Source organism: Ictalurus furcatus, chromosome 18, assembly GCF_023375685.1.
Source record: "Ictalurus furcatus strain D&B chromosome 18, Billie_1.0, whole genome shotgun sequence".
Lineage (NCBI taxonomy): Eukaryota > Metazoa > Chordata > Actinopteri > Siluriformes > Ictaluridae > Ictalurus > Ictalurus furcatus.
Genome location: NC_071272.1, coordinates 123,109 through 146,385, shown reverse-complemented (window position 1 = coordinate 146,385; position 23,277 = coordinate 123,109). Strand labels below are relative to the sequence as shown.

Below are 23,277 nucleotides of genomic sequence, written 5' to 3'. Positions count from 1 at the left end.
TGGAGGGCTTCACCACCCACACATCTCTCACATCTGCATAGCTCCTCACTATAAAACTTTCATCATACTAAGAATTTCCACTTGCTCTCTATAAACTGACATACCAAAACGTTAAAAAAAAAATGGTGGAAAATTGCTTAAACAAGAAAAAATTTATATCAACAACTACGTATATAAAAAACATCAGTTTTAACACTATGGATAAAACATGCTATGAGGTATTACTGATTTACTTTTTAGACTGAATTTGGAAAATAATATCCTCCTAAAAATAACAAAACTACAGTACTGTGCAAAAGTCTTAGGCACACTATTTTTTTTTAGTACAAACTTTGCTATAGATTTTTATTTTATGACTTCTACATTATCAAGTACAAAAACATTTTAGATTTCCAAACATTAGTTTTCCAGCACAAAATTAAATGTTACAGAAAAAATGTTTGTATGTCAGTAAAGAAACCAGCATATTAAGTGTTAAGAGACACTTTTCAGACAAAAACACAATGAAGGCTGTTGGGTTTCGCTGCAAAAATAAGATGCGAGTGCGACAGTCAAACACTCTGCGTGCGACAGTCTCCAACACTTACAGCTCAGTTCCTTATAAACCTACACTATTTCTACCTAAGACTATAACAAATAGTCATCACACCAAATATTGACTTTGTTATATTTATTTACTGCTCTATAGTATTTTTTTAAATGGAGAAGTATTTAAGTTCATTATTTTTGAAGGCATTTTTGCTCTACAGCATTTCTTTGAATGTGCCTAACACTTTTGCACAGTATTGTATGTTTAAACTATTTAATGTCCCAATATGTCTAAGTTAAAAATACAATTTATTTATTAGACCAGAGAACCTTTTTCCACATGTTTGATGAATCCAAAAAAAACCCTTTATGAAATAAGATTTTATGTGACTTTTTTTCAATAATAGCTTTCTTCTTGCAACTCTTCCATTCACTCCAGCCTGGAGTGTGCAGACTGTGGTTCTCCTGCTTCTTACGTCTGAGTAATGGATCTCTCCAGCTCCTTCAAAGTTCTCATTGGCATTGAAATGAATCTCATAGGAGTCTAGTTCAGTCACCGGTCACTTTAACAGGAACACCTGTATGCCTGCTCATTTATGCAGTTATCCAGACAGCCAATCATGTGGCAGCAGCAAAATGCATACAATCATGCAGATACAGGCCAAGAGCATCAGTTAATGTTCACATCAAACATCAGATTGTGGAGAAAGTGTGATCTCTGTGATTTTAACTATATCATGGTTGTTGGGGCCAGATGGGCCGGTTTGAATATTTCAGAAACTGTTGATCTCCTGGGATTTTAACACACCACAGTCTTTAGAGTTTACACAGGATGGTGTGAAAAACAAAAAAAACATTCTGTGAGTGGAGGGTTTGCAGCTTTTGATGAGAGGGATCAGAGGAGAATGACCAAACTGGTTTAAGCTGACAGGAAGTCTATAATAACTCAAATAAGCACTCTTTACTACCAGGGTGAGCAGAAAAGCATCTCAGAATGCAAAACACAACAGCTGGATGGGATACAACAGCAGAAGACCAAATCAGGTTCCATTCCTGTCAGCCAAGAACAAGAATCTGAGACATGATCATCATGGGCACAGACGCACCGAAACTGGAGGTTTTATTTCTAATCCTCAACTGTCCATTTTTTTAAAGGTTTTTTTGTTTTTGTTTTTGTTTTTTTTTAAATACACATTCCAAATTGTTTTTTTTTGGCTATGTCTAATGCTTGTGCAATGGCTCTGATTGATTTTCCCTCTTTTCTCAGCTTCAAAATGTCTTTCTTTTTCCCCATAGATAGCTCTCTAGTTTCCATGTTGGTTTATCCTTTTTAACAACAAATGCAGCCTTCACAGGCAAAACCCAGGGTGGGCGTAAACCAAGTGAAACAGGGTACACCTGGGCAACAAGAAACACGTGTCAGTCACAGGTTCCAATATTTTTGGTCACTTGAAAAATGGGTGAGATCAAACAAAAGGTGCCATGTTCTAATTGTTTAATTGTTTCATCTAGATGTAAATATCAGGAAATATTCCAATTAAAACTACAGAGAAGATTCCATACTAGATTACATAGATTATCCAAAGGTTAAAGAAACTGTATTCATTTGAATTGTGTTCATTTGAATAGGTCCCTAAAGCCCACCAACAATTTTTTTAAATCTAACTTTCCGGTAGCTTGCAAGGGAAAAGAGAGCTTTGCTTGATGAATGTTATGTCTCAAGTAATGATGAGAATTTGGCACAGCCAAAAGAATTGATTTTATTAGAAGATTTTATTAAAGTTGCTTACCTGGATGTTTTGTTATATATTTAAATGAGATTTTAAAAAAGTGGTATCAAGAACATTTGTCCTGACCCACAAGTGTCAAAAGAATGCCTTTCGCTGCCTTGCCTACCTTATTAGTGTAGACTTGTTCTAGAAATTACTAAAGTTCAGAGGTGCACTACATTTATGTCGTTAAATTTGCTTGAATAACCTTTTGGGAAAAAAAGTACTTTTAAGAGTAGATTTAACTGGCCCTACTTATTCTCTTACTCAAGTTAATTTTTAATCACAGAAATGGACTTTTACTTAACTACATTCTGTGGTGTTCCTCTGTTACTGTTAAATGTTAATGAATATATGCAGTTTTTAATAATTAGTTTATATCATGTATAATGAGGTCGCAAGTCTTGCCATACGCTGTAGTGGTCTGAATCCGTCTGCAACAACTGCTCACTTTTTTACAGCAGGCTCTGTCCTGGAGAGGGGAAAGAAGCAAGCATGTCAACATAGGCAGGACACACACACACACACACACACACACACACACACACACACACACACACACACACACACACACACACACACACACACACAAAAAAACAAACACACTAACTCAGGTAAACACTCCCTTTCTCTCTACACACTTTATTTTCTGTTCTATTCCACAGTCTGTTCTTTTGTTCTCTGTTGACTTGTTTAACTGCAGATGCTGACAAGTTTGTGTTGTTAACATAAAAAATAAAGATAGTCAATCATTGGGAAAATGTTTGTTTGTTGGTGTGCGTGTGTGAGGTTTTGTGTTGAAAATGACAGGTTCTGTGGACTGGGATATGCTGCTTCATCTGTAACCCAGGTTTTATATCATATAAACAGAACAGACAGACTTTTAAGGAGAGGTGTGACTTACAGTTCTCCATGCAGACTGAGGTTCAGGATTTTCCCTTCATTTTAATCAGATCTGAAGCGAGTAGTAACTTGTTACTTGAGTAATCTTCTCATTGGATACTTTTTTTTTACTCTTACTCAAGCAATTATTAACATTAGTACTTTTACTGTTACTAGAGTAATTCTTTTTTATAAGTAGTTTTACTTGAGTAAAATCTTTGGCTACTCTTCCCACCTCTGCTAAAGTTCCACTAAAAATGCCAATCTAGGTTGTATCACTTCTAAAGGTTCCTGTGTTTCTTTTTACTGTTGTGCAACATATCATTTCATTATGGCATGTTTTATATTTTCTTGAAGCAAAGCCTCATCACACTTATAAATCTGTTGGCTTTGTTGCTACTCAAACTGTCAGCTGAGTGTATATGAGTGTAAATATTGAAGGATACGGGATCTGCACATCACGTCATTCATTCGGGACTCAGCTTTATCAATGTCTGTTCAAACTGTTGTTGTGTCAGATGTATCTAGGAAGTGTTTAGGAGTATATAATATTCATCTTCAGTGTAGTTTAGTGACAGGCAATGTAAAGGTTGGGCTGCATTTACAGTTTCTCATGAAATGTATTCACCTTATATTAGGGAATGATTTAGCTGGTGCCAGAGAGATTTCTTTACCTGAGATTGTAAATGAACTTGAAGTTTGTCTTCGATCTGATGAGGATCAAGTAGTGTTCCCTGTGTGTGTGCTGTAACATGAGTACAGTTTTGTGCAGTTTGCACATCATCTAGATATCTCTGAACCTTTTAATGGGTTCTCTTCACACTGAGTCTGAGGTGCCAAATATGTGTGAGGAGTTTTGTAGATAATGACTCAATGTTGAACTTGATATAAAATGTTTTATTTAACTGAAATCCACCTAAGAAACACAACCTACATTCTACTGCAATGTTTAATTTGCCTTGTGTAATTTGATATTTCATAACTGATTTGCAGCAGAACCCCTGACCCCACTCCCTGAAAAGTGGGCACTGGGTTGTTTTTCATTTCAAGAGTCTTCATTTCAACAATTCTGTAATTTTTTTGTTCTGTACAAGGCATGAGATCTAATTGACACCGCAACCTCTTCCAAAAGTTCCACCACCTTCCAAATTTCACTTCAACTCCTGATGGTGATACCTGTAATCTATATGTGTAACAGTCTGTTTTCTAACTTTAATTCTTTTTATTAATATCTGTAGTTTTAACACATAAATCTATTCATGTTTGTACCTTTACAAAAATTCTGGAAACTCGTACAGTTTAATATTAAAAACATCTTACATGAAAAAATATCCTTTACCCTTTCCTCTTAAACAATTAAAACTTTCTACAGAGCTTAAGCAATTTGTACCATGGTGCTTCAATTAGCTAAACATCTGCTTAGCATGAACAATCAAGAACAATCAGGTTAGACATCAGAAAAAATTAATAGTGACATAAACATTTAAAACCAATAAGGACAATTTTCCCAATCCATGGTCTTGTGAGTCTCTTTAGATCCACTGAATTTAGATGTCCCTTAGATAATTGAATCACTTTCAGGCCCTTTAAGAGAGAAAAACAAACTGTAAAGTACTTCACCAGCCCATTTAAGCAACCTGTATTTCATGAAATACTTTATTATTGTCTCCTGCAATCATATCATGATAGATCAAGAAAAAATTATCATTATAAAAATGGTATATAAGACAAAGTGAAATATCTTTAAAATGTGCAGAAAAGGAGGTTTACACTGAAAACAAAAACAAGAAAATAGGAAATTCTACATGCCTCACAATTAAAATTAAGTTTCTATTTAATTGTGTCAAGTAAGTTTAATTTTTATTGATGGATAATTTGTGATTTGGAACTGCTAATGGATAGAGTCTTTGCTTATTTCAGTCAGATAATTTAAGAAATAAATTCAAAATCTTTTTTGATCTGTTTGCTTGTTCTTTGTTCCCTTTGACAGAAAATTGATGATAATGTGCTATGGTCAGAATTTATATGGGGAAATCAACAGCAGCACTGGTAAAGTCTTTAATAGTGAAAAAGAGGTAAGGTAAGGGATTGAATCTTTATAGCTGCTGAGAGAAACTATAAACAGATAGGTTGACAATTTGCCATATTACTATACTTTATTCCTTACTTATTTTTACTTAGTAATAATTATGATTTAAGTAAAGTTTTAAATGATTAATAAGTTATGATTTAGTTAATGATTTAATCCTGAGCTCTGGTTACTGCCTGTGTGGAGTTTCATGTGTTATTCTGTGTCTGCGTGGATTTCATCGGAGTTCTCCAGCTTCCTTGCACTGTCCAAAAACATGCCAGTGGGTGGATTGGCTAAGATAAGGTGTTGTCTGGTGTGTGTGTGTGTGTGTGTGTGTGTGTGTGTGTGTGTGTGTGTGTGCGCGTGCGTGCGTGCAGGTGTGCGGGTGCCCTGTGATGGACTGACGTCACATCCAGGTTGTTGTCCCACCTTATGCCCAGAGTTCCAGAGATAGGCTCCGGATCCACCATAACCCTGACCGGGATAAAGCACTTACTGGAGATGAATGAATATATATATTTTTAACGCATCCTGACTTTTGGATCAACAACAGACCAGTGATGATTGGATGGGGGATTAGAAAGGTATTTTATACAGAAAAGCAATAAATCATGTACAAGATGACACACAGCTCTTCATGTGAGTTAACCACTGTAGATAAGAAACTTGCTACAGTAATGAAACTATAAACCCAAAATATCTCTGACACACATATATAAACACACACACACACACACACAAACACACAAACTGTTTTTTCCACTGAGGAAACCTGCAACAGTGCAGCACAAGCGGGTTCATTTGCTCTTGCATGTCTTTAAATAGAAGCCATGGTTTGGCATGCAGGCAGAGAAAAAGATTACACTTATTACACAAATATGTATGCGTGTATGCTTTAGCATGGTTTCTTTCTCTCTCTTTCTGTGTGTGTGTATGTGTGTGTAAAACAGTGAGGAGTGAATGACTTGGCTCCACATGAAAGGGCCTTAACTGCCCAGGCTGCAAATGGCACAGAAGCTCACGTTCAAGCTCTTGTCCTTTTACAGCATGTTAAGGAAATAACACCTTTTTATCCCAGATCACATATTTTCGGTGATCAATATAAAATAATTTAGTTAATGTTGTAACATAAACTGGTATAAACTGACAAATCATAGAATGACATCTGCTACAGCTCTAAAATAATACTTATATTTTTAAGTATTTTGCGAAATTGACTTACAACAATGTACTCTCAGGTCCAGAATCTAAAAATGAAATAAAAGAGTTTGTCACTTATTCATTTAAGTTTTAAAGTTGCAAAAAAACATAAACCACTCAATGAAGGAAGCCTTTCCCGAAACAAAATATACTCAGTATATACACAATGGATATAAAACGTCTACACAACCCCCTTAAAATGGCAGGTTTTAAAAAAAAATTAAACCAAGAAAAACTTTTTCCATCCTCAATGTGAAATTTAAATGTATAAAAATTAAAAAACAATCATAAATATTTTAGGGAAAATTAGGAAAAATAAAAAGTTACAATAGCCTGGTTGCAAAGTGTGCACACCCTTTTATAATGGGGAATGTGGCTGTGTTCAGCATGAACTAATAATATTCAATCTCATGTTCAAAAGTAATTATCATACAGCAGTCATCAATGAAATTATTCTGATGAACCTCAATTAAAGATCAGCTGTGTCTGTAGGATTTTCTTCACATCTTCTTGGTTTTATCTGACTGTTGAAGTCATGGTCTGCAAAGCATGTATGGTATCTCACTTGTTGAAAGGTATCGACCAGGAGAGGGGTATAAAAGAATTTCCAAAACATTAGATGTACCATGGAGCACAGTGAAAGCCATACATTAACAAGCGCAGAACTGTGTAGCACTGTGGGGTACCACAGTGACATTACCAAGAACAGGATGTACCTCCAAAATTTACAAAAGGACAAGACAAAACTTACAATAGATCTATGGCAACATTAAAGGAGCTGCAGGAATATCTGACAAGTACTGATTACTCTCTGCATATAACAACAATCTCTTATTCTTCACATGCCTGGGTTATGGGGTAGTGTGGCTAGACAGAACAAAACAAAAAAACATCTAAGTCCAACTAAATCACCCCAAACCATGTGGTAAAATGTGTTATGGTCTGATGAGACCAATTCCAAAAGGTATAATTGCATAATTCCAAATGATATGTTTGGTGCAAAAAGCATCACCAAAATTACACTATACCCATGGTGAAGCATGGAGGTGGCAGCATCATGCTTTAGGGCTGCGTTTCTTCAGCCAGAACTGCAGGTTTTATCAAGGTGGAGGGAATCATGAATAGCTACAAATGCCATTTTAGTGAAAACCTTCAGGTGTCTGCTAGTAAGCTGTAAATGAAAAAGAATTTCAACTTTCCGCTAAACAATAACACAAAGTATACAACCAAATGAACAAAAGAATGGCTTAACCAAAGACCTGAATCCAACAAAAAAAAATCTGTGGGGTGACCTGAAGCGGGCTGTGCAGAGGAGATGCCCTGATACATTTTGATGGATTTAGAATGTTTTTGCAGGAAAGAGTGGGAAAATATATCCAGATCAAGATATATGCCATGCTGATAGACTCTTACCCAAAAAGACTGAGCTTCTTCAACAAAGTATTAGTTTAGTTATGCTACTTGGTTATTGTAAGTTTCTGATTATTTTTCTATTAATTTTTTTATACAATGTTATTTCACATTGAGGGTGGAAAAAGTTCTGTCCATTTATTTTGGCTTAATTTTTTTACACCACAAACACCTGCCATTGTAAGAGGGGTGTCATCATGTAACACAAGTTGAGATGCAGTTGCAGTTTTGTTAGAGAAGGAGGCAGACAAATCCAAACCAAGAGTCAGAAAAACAGGAAACAGTCAGAGGTTGGGTGATCTGCAAACAGCAATATGATGGAATATCCAAAACACACAATGAGAGAACAGAAAAAATGGTTTGGTAAGGTCAGGCGACAAAACACTGAAAATTACTTTGCACCGAACAAAGAAACACGAGGGCTTTAAATACACAAACTAATCAAGGACAAACTGAACAAAGGTGAGAAAGATCATGACACATAGGGGAAACAACCAACGACAAGACATGGGAGGAGACAGGACATGAATCAAAACAAAAACACACGTGGCAAAATAAAGAAAGACATGACAACAAGTTAGCTTGCACAGTTGTGTTGCAGGTGTTTAAGCAATAAAGATGTGATTGAAGTGTAGACTTTCAGCTTTAATTCAAGGGGTTTAACAAAAATATTAACCGTCTAGAAATTACAGCCATTTTGTCCCTCCATTTTCACAGGCTCAAAAGTAATCGGACAAACTAACATAATTATAAATATTATGATTATATTTAATACTTGGATGCAAATCCTTTGCAGTCAATGAATGCCTGAACTCTGGAACCTATGGACATCACCAAATGCTGAGCTTCCTCCATTGAGATACTTTGCCAGGTGTTTACTACAGCTGCCTTCAGTTGCTGCTTGTTGTCTTTCTGCCTTCAGTTTTATCTTCAGTAAGTGACAAGCATGCACAATTGGGTTGAGGTCATCACATGTTTTAGAACATTTAATTTCTTTGCCTTAATAAGCCCTTGGGCTGCTTTCACAGTATGTTTAGGGTTTTTATCCATCTGTAATGTGAAGCGCTGTCTTATCAGTTTTGCAGAATTTGACTGAATCTGAGCAGAAAGTAAAGCTCTATATGCTTCAGAATTCATCCTGCTATTTCTATCAGCAGTCACATCATCAATAAACACCAGTGACCCAGTTCCATTTGTACACATACATGCCCATGCCATAACACTGCCTCCATTTGTTTGACAGATGACATGGTATTGGTTTGGAACATGAGCCCTTCCTTTACTTCTCCATACTCTTCTCTTCCCTCTTCTCCTCTCATACAAGTTTAATCTTGCATCAGAACTGTTCAGGCTTTTTTAGAGGTGAATAGCAAATGAATGTTACTAGTGGTTTGTATCTTGAGGTAAACCATCTGTCTTTACATTCATGAAGGTGTCTCTTGATTGTAGACTTTGGCAAAGATACACCAACCTCCTCCAGAGGGTTCTTGACTTGGCTAGATGTTGTAAATGAGTTTTTCTTCAACAAGGACAGAGTTCAGCATTCGTCCACTTTAGTTTTCCAGGCCTTTTGGTGTTGCTGAGCTTGCAAGTGCATTCCTTCTCTTTAAGAATGTACCAAATCATTGATTTGACCACTACTAAACTTTCTGCTATCTCTCTGATATGTCTGTTTTGGGTTTTTTTTCAGCCTAATGATGGCCTCCTTTACTTGCATCAACACCTCTTTGGGCAGCATACGGTGGGGAAAATAAGTATTGAACGCGTCAAAAATTTTTCAGTAAATATATTTCCAATGAGGCTATTCACATGAAATTTTCACCAGACATCAGTATTAACTCAAGAAATCTATAATAATGAGTCCTTGAACAAAGGACGGGTCAATATCAAAAGTAACAGTCAGTATCTGGTGTGTCCTCCTGCTGCTTTAAGCACTACAGTACATCTCATCCTCATGGACTGCACCAGATTTGTCAGTTCTTGCTGTGAGATGTTCCTCCACTCTTCCACCAAGACATTTGCAAGTCCTTGATCACGTCTGGGGAGGGACACATACTTACACGTGGTTTGCCATTGCAAGGCTGATCAGCTGTCCTTCCTGTCTCCCTGTAGCACTGTCTTAGGCGTCTTACATTACAGACATTGCAGTTTATTGCTCTGGCCACATCTGCAGTCCTCATGCCTCCCTGCAGCAGGTCTATAGCATGTTCATGCAGGTGAGCAGGAACCCTAGGCAGCTTTCTTCTGGTGTTTTTCAGAGTCAGTAGAAAGGTCTCTTTAGTGTCCTAAGTTATTGTACCTGTGACCTTAATCACCTACCGCCTGTAAACTGTTCGTGTCTTAAGGACTGTTCCACAGGTGCATGTACAATAATTTTTTATTGTTCATTGAACAAGCATGAAAAACATTGTTTAAACCCTTTCCAATAAAATCAGTAAAGATTATTTAAAAAAATTATCTTTAAAATACAGTTTCCTGAAAAAGGCACATTTATTTTTTTGCTGAGTTTATATATACTTCAGTTTGTGTAAACTACCGTAGACATACAATATTCCCAGGTATATTATCTGTTTCTGTTGTTCTATCTCATAACTGCATTGGTGTTGATAGAATGTGGATTGGTGAATGGCAACCTGTAAACATTTAAATTACAATTACAATTGGACCTTTATCTTAAGTTAACTGGCTACAACAACAACAACAATCTTTATTTGAAGAAACTGCTAATCAGAAGTGTGAATTAAAAGAAACACAAACAACAAAACAAGCTGATTCCAGGTAGTCTGTCACCAGCACTATATTTCTTGTGAGTTTTCATTAATCGAAGATCAAAGCCTACAAATAAAGCAATTTAAGCAGTTATTCAATGTGTTACTGTTCACTTATATGTTAAAATGGGACTACGACTATGAATTTATAGGTTAAGTAAGCAATTAAGCTCACTGTTTCACCCATCGTTATCCCTTATAGATTTAGCTTTTAAGTGTAATTACTGTCCGCAACAATAAAATAACTGAATAAACTAACTAAAATCAGAATAAATTCACCAATGATTTTCTGAACTACAAAGGACCATATAATCACTCATACATTTCTTTAAATTGTCACAGTTCTATATATAAAAATATTGCCTTTAGTAAAGTATAAACCAAATCATCATCCTTTTTGGCAAATCACATGGCCACTTGGGAAACAGTGTAAGTATGAAGAGACACAAATCTTTCTTGGCATATTGTATATTAGATGCTGAAAGGCAATCAACATTTTTTGTTCTCTTTTTTTAGTTTGAGGAAAAAAATAAAAAGGAATAAAATACATGCAAGTGCCTTGTTTTAAATCATGTTTCTTTGTAGGGGTCTTGACCTCAGTGAAAGGAAATGATTGAATTACTTTTCTTCTTTAACATGACCAGAGTTTATTTAGAACATGTAGTATAATCATTTAGGAACTGCAATTTATCCATTAAATCCATGAATACCCATATGAAAGAATAATTACTTTAACTGTGATTGGCTGTTTTTCATCAAATACCTTTTACATTTTATTATCCAACTTTTTAAGTGCAGAAGGTTGTATGCCACTGAAGTAATGTGGCTTTGCATAGCCCCAGATAAAGACTACTGTGGGATTTAAATTTCAGTTGAATAGACCAATGACTCACACTGTAGTATATAATACAAATTATAGGCTCAATATACCTTCAACAATCCACGTCTTTACTATCCTTACTTCCACAATTGCACATTATTGGTAAAACAAAATAAACATCATGTTCCTATTACAATTACAGTTGGATTAATAATAATTTATTATTCAGTTTTTGGAAAAAATGGTTTTGGCACACAAAAATTCCTTTGGTCACCAGGCTGCCCACTATGGATCTTGTAGTCTGAAATATTGCACAGCTGCAGGTAGATACTTTTATTATTCGGTAAAGATTTGTACTGTAAATATCAGTAATATATACCTGCTCCCTTCAGTGTTGACCTAATCTATAGAATAACACACTTACTAGAATGCCTAGAATCCCCATAATAGAAGATCATAGAATAAGAATAACATGAATGAGTCATTCTAACAAAAACTAGGCAACCCAAAACTGGCTCCTGAATATGGACTTAAATCTTAATCAAATTAAAGTAGTCAAAGAATCACAAAAAAGACTAAACCTTTACATTGATCTTGTATTTTGGAATGTGTTCGGGTGTTCATAATTAATCTGTTTATTAATATGCATGGATGATATTGTATAAATATGCAGCCTTATGCAAATAGTAGATATAAACCTTCTGCTTGTATTCGATTCTAATTCACAGAATTTGGTTGTTCTTTTTATTCAAGGCAATAGACTAACTCATAACTAACTTATATTTTTCATATAAGATTCCAAAGAAGCTGTGAAACCTTATTAAAAAATAAATTAACAATATGAGTCAAATAATAATGATAAAAATGGAGGAAGATATTTTATTTTTATACATAGGCCTTTTAAGTACAATACAGGAGTCATATGAGTGCTGAGTGTTAAGTTAGTCCATTTCTGCTGCCTGCCATTTTGAATTCAGATCACATGTGTATGAAACCTTTGTGAGCTTAATAAGTATAAGATGGTCTAATTTCAGAACAATTGTTAAGTTCCACCATGTTTTCAATTCCGATTTAACAGGGCTTCAGTGACCTGTAAGAAACATTATGAAGCATTTACAAACCCAGTTAAATTTTTATGATGTTATATTATTATCTCAAATACTTTGTGAATACTTGAGCGGTATGACTCTATTTATTTCCTCCATAGTTGGATCTCTGCAACACCTCCACAGATGGATTTCTGGACTGGACTTGTGCTGGAAACTTGTCTGTTACATGTACTACCTTGCCTGTTAAACTCCAACCTTCATTTCAGAAGACTTTAGGAGATTGTTCTGTTGTATATCAGTCTGAGAATTTGGTAAACAAAATACTGATACGATTACCATTAAACCATATGAGTAATTAAATTCGCTCCAATAGAATTAGATTTTAATTCAGGTATATAATATATATCTACAATAATCAAAACTAAAATAATTAGGTATAATACTGACAATTTGTAAATTATATTACTTAGATTTTAAAAGTACTTTTGCAGTAAATTAAGGGGTAAATGTGCTGATAAATTAAACATATTTGGTAGGATTTACCATGTGCATTACAGATATTACTTACTAAAATAAGATAAACCTTACACAATAAAACATGGGGGGGGGGGGGTATGTTTTCTTATAGAGACATGCTAAAGGGTGGGGGGCTCTGGGGGCTTGAGCCACCGCCCTTGTTCTAAATGATTTAAAAGTGACCCTCTCAACATTAATTAATAAACAATTATATTATGTAAAAAGCATTTGAATTCAAATTAAGACGTGATCGTGCACAAAACAGTAGCAAATTAATCACAAGAAAGTCTGAGAATTTTCCTATTTACTTGTCTGACTCGAGTCTGCCATCAGATACTCTCATTGTCATGACGCGATCGCAATACGTCTTGTTTCTGAGGCTGAGTATGCTGAGACCACTAGCTCATCTGCTAACCTTATTGTAATATTAGCAGCATTTTATATGCTTATTGATGGTAGTTTTCAGACTGATTAAGAGGGAGTGTGTTGGTGAGTACTAGCTACTCAATTCGTTAAATTTCCAGACATGCAAGTACACTTGTTATATTAGGCCTATATGTTTGTTATATAGCCGGTAAAGCCATGATGCCAAACAGAGAGAGAGGGCCGAAAATTAAAGAAAAACTGAAGAAGGAGGCAGTGAAAGGGACGGCTTCCTTATCAACATGGGTGAAAAAAGGTGAACTAATATGAGACAGATAGTTGGCATCAAATGTTTACAAAGAGTTAGGCTTGCTGCGATAGTCGGTGTTACCGGTGTTCTGTTCTGCCATACAACGATTACCCTTGTGTCCTGTGGCACCGCCCCAACTATCATTTTGCTTTTTTATATAAATAAAATCCATTTAGTTCAGTTGGAGAACATTCAACAGATGCTAAAAACTGAAAGTGTCTGCTCCATTCAGCATGAGCTGCAGAGTCGCTGCACAGAATAATAATGAACCCACTTTTCATTTTCTTTGTAAAATGTTTTCTTTTTTTCATTTTCTTTTTTTTTTTGAAGGCAAAAATGACCAAATTTAAGAGTAAAAAGCTAGTCCAGCAAGCAGTGCTGCAGTTTTATGGAAATCAAAATGCTGCTGCCAAATGTAAATTTATTTGTGAAATGAATAGTTTTACTGACTTTACAGTAAGTGACATACAGTGGGTGTGTCACTACATTTGTGGATGGTAATACTGTAGTTTTTTTTTTCATTTCATAATGTTTAATTTTTTAAAAAAAGATTCTTTCGATTCACCTCTCCACTAAAAGTTGCCGTTTTGTTGTAATTATTTCTATGAATGTAAAAATAAAATACCATTAGGTTATTTTAGTAGCCTAATGTCATTCTCATATTTGTTATTGTGACCACACACAGTCTGTTTACAGTGTCTACCAGGGTAATAAGAATATGTAGTTAAATTAATGTTAGTAAAGTAGTTAAAGTAGTAAAACTAGCTCTTTGGTGATATAGCCCTTTTTGACATTTGAGCCCCTGCCCCTGAGGAACTCTCTGCACGTCCCTGTTTTCTTCTTATTTATTTCCAGAAATAAGCAATGTCTCTTTAAGAGCGGAAACCTTGGCTGAAACTCTATTGTCCAACCCCCAACAGTCATTGAAAGTGTCAATCAGCGCGTGGTGCCCTTTGATGTTCGCGCTACCCGACTTGTCTTCTGCTCAAAAGCAGTATTTGTTGCAGGCCGTGACTACAATACTTTTCATCCCGCCGAGGTCCTATTTTCTCTGATTCCTCTCAGATAGTTACAGCCCCTAAATTTACAGAAAAATTACAAAAGTTTCTAACAGGAAAGTGGAAGTATATTTTGTTTGTTTGGGTTTTGTTCTTGTTTTTTTTTTTTTTTTTTTTAACAAAGACAAAATGCCACAGCTCAATAGCGGAGGGGGAGATGATCTCGGAGCCAACGACGAAATGATTGCATTTAAAGATGAAGGAGAACAAGACGAGAAGATTGAAGAGAACGCGTTCACCGAGGGGGACTTGGCCGATCTGAAATCGTCGCTGGTGAATGAATCGGAGATCAGTCAAAACTCGCACCCACCGGTAGTATTTTCTCTCGTGTTTGTTTGACCTCATGTTTTTAACTCTGTGCTTTATGTTTTGAGGCCATACTCTGCAGCAAAGTGCTTTCTGCTCTACATGCGTTTTCTGCTGGGTTGTTGATGGTCAGTAACCAGCAGTGGCCCGTTTGAGTACAATAGCCTAAAGTTTATTCCATCCAATTCAATTGTTCCGAATGCGTGCAGGTGGTCAGAACAGGACACCAGGAGGAGCAGAGAGTGTACGAGGAGAAACACAGGGAACATCTCGAACATCTGAACGACGGTGAGTGTACTCAAGCTGGAAGTAGAAAATAAACCAGAAGAAGGCTAGACGTAACGGAAATAATTGCAGTCTCAGTTCTATAGGTTAATTCTATCCTTTCGTGTTACTGTACTACGTGTATACACATACTTTTAAAATTACGCGTCATTTTCTGTTTGTTATTGTCACCTGGCTAATTTGTTCTTTACTGTGAGGAATAACAAACGACGGGCAGTGCTGTTACATGAAAATAATCCACGGCCTGAGGCGAAGTGGATTTATTTTGTATAACTTCACAGAACGAAGTGTACTATTCCGCCAATACCACTGCGATTTATTAAGGATTTTACATTTTAATTTATTAATCAACGTTGCATCGCGCTTTTTAACCGTTTATAGTTAGATTTAATCTTATATAACGTCTGCGAGACATAAGCTTAACTTTCTTTTCAACATCTCTCTCTCTCTCTCTCTGTTCAAGTTAAAAAGAGAAAAATGCAGCATAAAAAGCATATCTTGTCACTGAGAAACCGGAAAGTGTGAACAATTCTGTCCTGAAAAATCTCCCATGGCGAAACACTTGGTGACTGTTACAAAGAGCTGACACTGGGGACTCCTTCCATAAATGTTACACAAACGTGTCCTAACAGGAAGCTTCACCATATCAACGATTATACCTTTTTCTCTGTTAAATAACAATACACTGTCAAATCATGTTTATTACTGGAGTGTCCACCTGTGAATGAGCTGTTGCTATAGAAACGAAAACGTGCACATTAATATAAACCGGTTGTTTACGTAGTGTCAGAACTATTGCCGTTATAGAAACTTACTCAACACTTTATGATCCTAGAATTCAGCCGCACTGTCGGGTAACTTAAAATACACATTTTTCTTTGATTAATAAGTTAATTAAGGTACTTTAATGTTGACGTTTGGTGGTAGGATACGTTCTCATCGTACGATGCATTAAACCGTTCTTCATGCCTTACTGCGATATAAAGATGGGCTACCCAGTTTATTTTTAACTTGGAACGTAGGGCATTAATTTCACATGTGAAAGTAAAATTGATGTTACTGTAAATACAGCAACTGTGCATTAAAGCGTTCCACCATGTATTTGGACCTGGGACTGAATTAATCCCTCATAAATATTTGCCCTTTAGGCTTTGTCAGTGACTGAGACTTTTTGTTATAACATATGACATTTCATATTTTAGTACCAAAGCCTCAAGATGGAGGGATGTACAAAGCATCAACGTATTCTGGATACCCGTTCCTGATGTTGCCGGAGCCCTATCATCCCAATGGACAAGTGTCACCATCTGTAAGTTTCTTATTGTCTTTCTTCATTGCACTCATAAGTAATTATTTTGGAGTGTGAAGTCAAGCAAAGATACATCTGACTGGCCAGGTCTGTCTTCTCCCAGTCAGATTTAAGGAAAAATATATCTTGATTCATTTTAAATCTGGATTCATGCCATCAACATGCTAAGCTATAGCTGTAAGAGTAAAATTATACATTTACTTTGAAGATGTTTGTCTTCTTCATGTACAGCTGCTAAGTGCAGCCTTGTAGATTAATGCATTGTTTTCAGAACACAGGATATATTGAATTCTAAATGTTTCCATATAATTTTCATAACAAGCATTTGAGCTTTTTATGTTGCTTAGAAAATCATTAAAAATTTGATAACATGAAATAACAATAATAATAATAATAATAATAATAATAATAATAATAATAATAATGTGTAGGTGTGTTATGGTGTTTAGCTGGATATACGCCTGCATATACAGAGTCCAAACGTATGAGCACAAATTGAAAATCTGGGATTTGTTTTATTTTATAGAAACAGAAAGTTTTAGAATTTACAAAATTGAAAATTCTGTAAATTTAACTCCTTTGTACAAAAGGTTAGATTTTCCTTGAGTCTTATCCCTTCCATTGAAGAATGTGTTCAGATGACACTTTCATGAATTTGATTTTGTGGAGTCTATGCCAGCTTGCGTGCGTGCTGTCAAGCAAAAAGGGGAAGGTACTGAATAGTAAGAAATTCTGACATTCAAGAAAATATTTCTTAGATTGTACTTTTTAAAAGTTGTTGCTGATGATATAATTTGTAATGAAAACCTTTGTGTTAAATTGAAAATGCCAAACAGAAGCATTTTACTTGTGGTCTCAGACCCCATTGTACATGTGTGTGTGTGTGTGTGTGTATATATATATATATATATATATATATATATATATATATATATACACACACATACACACACATACACACACACACACACACACACCGATCTGCCATAAAATTAAAACCACAGACAGGTTAAGTGAATAACATTGATTATCTCGTTACAATGGCACCTGTCTACGGATGGGATATATTAGGCAGCAAATCAGTGCTCAAAATTGATGTGTTGGAAGCAGAAAAAATGGTCATGCATAAGGATCTGAGAGACTTTGACAAGGGCCAAATTGAGATGGCTTGATGACTGGGTAGAGCATCTTCAAAATGGCAGGTCTTGTGGGGTGTACCTGGTATGCAGTGATTAGTACCTACCAAAAGTGGTCCAAGGAAGGACAGTCGATGAACCGGCGATGGCCCATGGCTCATTTATGCATGTGGGGAGCGAAGGCTAGCCCGTCTGGTCCGATCCCACAGAAGAGCTCTTCTAGCACAAATTGCTGAAAAAGTTAATGCTAGCTATGATAGAAAGCTGTCAGAACACACAGTGCATCACACCTGCGTATGGGGCTGCATAGCCACAGACTGGTAAGAGTGCCCATATTAACCCCTATCCACTGCTAAAATCACCAACAGTGGGCATGTGAGCATCAGAACTGGACCATGGAGCAATGGCAGAATGTGGACTGGTCTGATAAATCACGATTTCTTTTACATCATTTGGATGGCTGGATATGTGTGTGGCACTTACTGGGGAAGAGATGGCACTAGGATGCACTATGGGAAGAAGGCAAGCAGTATGATGCTGAAAAACCTTGGGTCCTGGCATTCATGTGGATGTTACTTTGACACATACTAACTATTGTGACACGTACTTTGACACGTACCTACATTGTTGCAGACCAAGTACATCCCTTCATGGCAACAGTATTCCCTAATGGCAGTGGCTTCTTTCAGCAGGATAATGGTCCCTGCCACAGTGCAAAAATTGTTCGGGAATGGTTTGAGGAACATGACAAAGAGTTCAAGGTGTTGACCTGGCTCCAAATTCCCCAGATCTAGTATCTGTGGGATGTGCTGGGCAAACAGGGCCGATCCATGGAGGCCCCACCTCGCAACTTACAGGACTTAAAGGATCTGTTACTAATGTCTTGGTGCCAGATACCACAGAACACCTTCAGAGGTGTTGTGGAGTTCATTCCTTGATGGGTCAGAACTGTTTTGGCAGCATAAGGGGGACCTACACAAATTTAGGCAGGTGGTTTTAATGTTATGGCTAATCGGTCTACATCTATATAGCTCTATCTGTCTAAGAATATTATGTGTGTGTGTATATATATATATATATATATATATATATATATATATATATATATATATGTATATATTCACACACACACACACACAGCCTTACACATATATACAAACTTTCTGTTGACAAAGTTTTAGGTTGGAGAGTAACCTCTTCTGTTTCTCGTTTTTTCTTAAGCTTTCTTTGTCGAGTGTAGTTTCTCAAGCAAATGTATTGTTTAACTTTTTGGTGTGGTGCTCTATTGGAAATTTTGACACACATTTTGACACATTTTCATACTCTGTATAACATGTATAACATAATATGTCAAGGAAAAAGAGCAGGAGAAAGCATTAATATTGATAAAGTGACACTGTGAAACTATTTAGCAATTAAGGGGTTATTTTTCCAAGATCATACTGAAGTGTAGTTCTACACTTCGCACTAACTGACCAAACATTTGGAATTGTCTAATGTCATAACATTGTTAGTATTCATATATAACAAATGGTCTTTCATTTGTTTGACATGTATTAGGTCCGTTAATCCCTTATGTCACTAAAATGCATGAATTGAAGAGAGAGTAAAAACTGTATACAAGAGAATCTTGCATCTAGTCTTTTCTAAGCTTTCTAGGGTGGACAATAAAAATGATTGGGCCTGACATAGTGAACATTAGTCTGGCCTGGCACATAGTCGGTGTTCCAATTAATTCCAAAGGTGTTCAGTAGGGTTGGGGCCAGGGCTCTGTGCAAGATATTCAAGTTCTTCCATAACAACCTTGGCACACTATGGCTTTATGGACCTTGCATTGTTCACAGGGGCATTGTCATGCTGGAACAGGTTTGGGTTAGGTCTGTTTCAGTGAAATACTAATGCTACAGCGCACAAAGATATTCTAGACTGGGGTCTTCAATCTTACCCACAAAGGGCTAGTGTGGCTAAAGGCTTTCATTCCAGCCAAATAGAAGCACACTTAATAGGTGATTAGAGACCAAGATGAAATGAAGTGCAATCAGTTGTAGCTCCTGTTTGGATGGAATGACAACCTGCAGCCACACTGGCCCTTTGTAGATAAGATTGATGACTCCTGTTCTAGATTACTATATGCTTCAAACTTTCTGGCAACAGTTTGGGAAAGGCCCACATATGGGTGTGATGGTCAGGCGTCCACATACTTTTGGCCATATAACATATTTACTTAGAATTATGTAATTATGTAACCCTAACTTGAGGATGAGGATATATGATACGGTTTTATTATTATTTTTTTTAAAAGTAGACAATATTTAATGATTTTGTGACTGCTATGATTCAACTGAATCCCTGCAAGTGAAAGAGTTTAAAAGATCTATCAAAAATGTGTTCATTCACAGAAATATTTTGGAGAATATAAGGAATTTTTGGGAAAAAAAGGGCAGAAGCAAAACATTTGCCTGAGGGGAAGTATAATTTAATCTTTTATATGAGACCAGACTGTCTTTCTGTTGAAACTTTGAGAAATGCAATGCTGTTTCACACTACACAAGTAGCCGAATTGCTTGAGCAAATCCTTCTGATGATCAAGCAAATGAGGAGCCTCTAAGAGGTGGTCAGAGTCTTATTTCCAGAAGATCTTGAGCATCATTTACATGTTCCCATATGGCACTGCTGTTCATCTTGTTCACATGCTGGGAGGTTATATTCATAAGGGTATGATGTGTCATCCAAGTGATAGATATGTTCAGAAAATCTGATTTTGAAATTATTCATATGATTTACATGCACGTAAATAATCTGATTTGGGGAAAACTACGGATCTAAAGGAAGCATTCGGTTATTGGATTTCTTTCTAAACACATAATGTATACACAAATATAAACTACATTTAGATGATTATTTTGCATATGTCTGTATGCTAGATGGAGTGCCGAGTAATCAGGCCCAGGCATGCAAATATGCCTACATATGATGCTATTCTGGAGCTGTAAAGTTACACAAGAATATGGATTTAGAGAGACATTGGTTGCAGTGGACTATGAACTGAATTTATTTTTTGTAGGCCACAAAATAAAGAGAGAACATTGCAGAGCTTTTCTGTCTAGGACCTCTTTATTTCTGACTAAAGTCTAGCAGTCCTTGTAACCCCATTATGTTTCATCTTTCTGTACTTTTCTCACCTACTGTATCTTATGTCATCAAAAGACTTTCACTAAGTGAGTCAGTCTGTCATGTTTATTTATATGATATAAAATGAAAGAAAATCCCCCACCTCAAGGTAACCATGGCTCCCAGATCATAAATGATTGATGTCAGCAAGCCCAGATTGATGACACATTTATGGTCTTCAGAGGGCTTTTTGCCTTATGAATAAAAAAAAACCCCTAAAAATATATATAACATGTTGCTTGCAGCCCAAACATAGTAGTGTGTGTCTCTAGATTGCAGAACCTGGGACAAACAAGGATGGAATGGCAGAAGTGCATCCACCATGTCCTCTCCCAGGTGTGTGGGAAGCCTGCATGCCCCATTTGATCGCCACCACTCAAACGGTTTTCTTGAGGGGGTGAGGCATGGAGAAGGAAGGGGATGTGAGGAGTGTAATGGTTGCCTTAGCACAGTGTAATACATTAGAACATATGAAATTCCCTAGTAATACGAAAGCCCTGACAGAATGAGAATGCAACCTTCATAATATTACTGTTCCCTTTTTTGAGCTATAAAAATACTGTCAGGTTTGTGTGGGTATGTGATATGTGGTGTGATTCTTTATATTGTAAATCACTATGAAGACATGAACTGTGACCTTTTTCCTCATCTTCCTGAGCAATGTTTCATCGCAAAGTTCAGGTGGTCATGCTACACAACTAAACATACAGTATCTATTCAGCGATATTGACTACAGCATGGGGCAAAAAAGTATAGATAACTTTAAAAACTTGAGATGTTTACAAATGTTTGCTGTGCTTGTTTATGTGTGTCTGTAGTTTACCTTTGCACAAGTGAATATTGAGTATGTAATATAGTAATATAATAATGTGGAAAGCTTTTTAGAGTTTTTTTTTTAATCTTTATGATCATTTCTTTTCAACACATATGTTAAGAAATCTTTCATCTCTAGTTTTTACTAGTGTCTATGAGAAGTAATTTTGTACAATTATACAATGGATGCCATATTACCATTAAAATTGTATTAGAGCCACTCATAAGCATGTTATATGGACCACAAAAAAAATCTACCTTAGTTAAGCTGCTTTCACTGGACCAATTTTGATGATCCTTTGTAGCTATTCTTAGAATCTTTATTAATTGTTTTATCACCTGTTGTGTTGACTTGCAGAGAGCAAGATCTGCCACATGCCTTTATACACTTCTTTCACCAAAAAGCCTAGTGTGTTGACACAGCAGTGCACAAGAAAACAAAAAAGAAAACACAAGAAATGAAAACTGATAAGTTTATGCTAGACGTGTGTTAATACAAACAGAGTGTGCATACTTTCTGGTACGCCCATGTACATGTCTGTTTCCATATGTGTGACTCAATGGGTATCAGATGGGAGTGGGATTTGGCTGCTGTGGCCCCATGCGGCTTGGGAGGCTCCGCTGGGTCTAGGCCACACTAATTCAGGGTGTGTGTGGTGTTGGCTGACCATAGCAGTGGGAAGTGGAAGAAGTTCTCCATATGTCCCAGTCGAGAACCATCCTTCTTTTCTTTCTTTCTTTCTTTCTTTCTTTCTTTCTTTCTTTCTTTCTTTCTTTCCATATTTGTATCTTATAGTTCATCATGCCATCACACAAGAATGTGCATTTTAGTCAGCAAGGATATAAATAATAGTTTATGTTAAACAAGCAGCATATTTCTACAGTTTTCTAGATGAAACCAAAAAAGAAGTTTTTGATCTTCATGGGTGGCATGCTTTCCTCATTTTCCATAACACCATAGAAAGGCTTCAGGTGCTTTTGGCTGTATTCATGTTTGCATATAACATTAGCATATAGTTGAAACGATATATGATATATGATGAACTAACCCTGAATTACAGAGGCTTCATATTATCAGCATGTGCATGTATTTGAGTGATATTTTAGGGAGCTGAATTGTACGAGTAGTAAAGTGTGTCACAATTTGATTCTTCTAGGCATTCTGCCACATTAAACAATAAACCAGTAGTTCCTCAAAGGTGAAAAAAGCAGCAGTTATAGTACTGAATGTGTTCATTGAGTTCACTTGTTCATTATAATACCATTCAAAAGTTTGGAAGAGCCACAGCTTTTTAATTATTTCCAAATATTGCAAGATATACACTACCCTGATTCTAAAGACTCGCCTCAACTTCGCTCAACAGCTTTGCCCCAGTCTTTCTTAAAAGTTTACATGTGGAAATTTGTTGGAAACCAGCATGTTGCTTCTTAAGGTCTCAATTGTCCTGGTGTGAAAACTTCTCTACCTCAAGAGAGCAGAAGTGAGGAATGAGTGAGTGGTTCTTGGTAAAAT

At 36.2% G+C, this 23,277-nt stretch overlaps 1 protein-coding gene across 9 annotated transcripts in view; it reads left to right on the top strand.

Moving 5' to 3' along the window:
• The first annotated feature begins 14,464 nt into the window (after positions 1-14,464).
• The window catches only part of tcf7 (transcription factor 7), an 88,295-nt gene continuing 79,482 nt past the window's right edge, over positions 14,465-23,277 (top strand). For 3 of the 9 annotated variants that reach the window (XM_053648106.1, XM_053648105.1, XM_053648111.1), the window contains exons 1-3: positions 14,564-15,056; positions 15,260-15,338; positions 16,538-16,644. In XM_053648106.1, coding sequence (XP_053504081.1) covers positions 14,874-15,056; positions 15,260-15,338; positions 16,538-16,644 — 369 coding nt within the window. In that variant the 5' untranslated portion in view covers positions 14,564-14,873. Of the gene's footprint in view, positions 15,057-15,259; positions 15,339-16,537; positions 16,645-23,277 lie in introns of all 9 variants that reach the window. The other 6 variants (XM_053648102.1, XM_053648104.1, XM_053648103.1 and 3 more) reach the window with 6 other exon arrangements.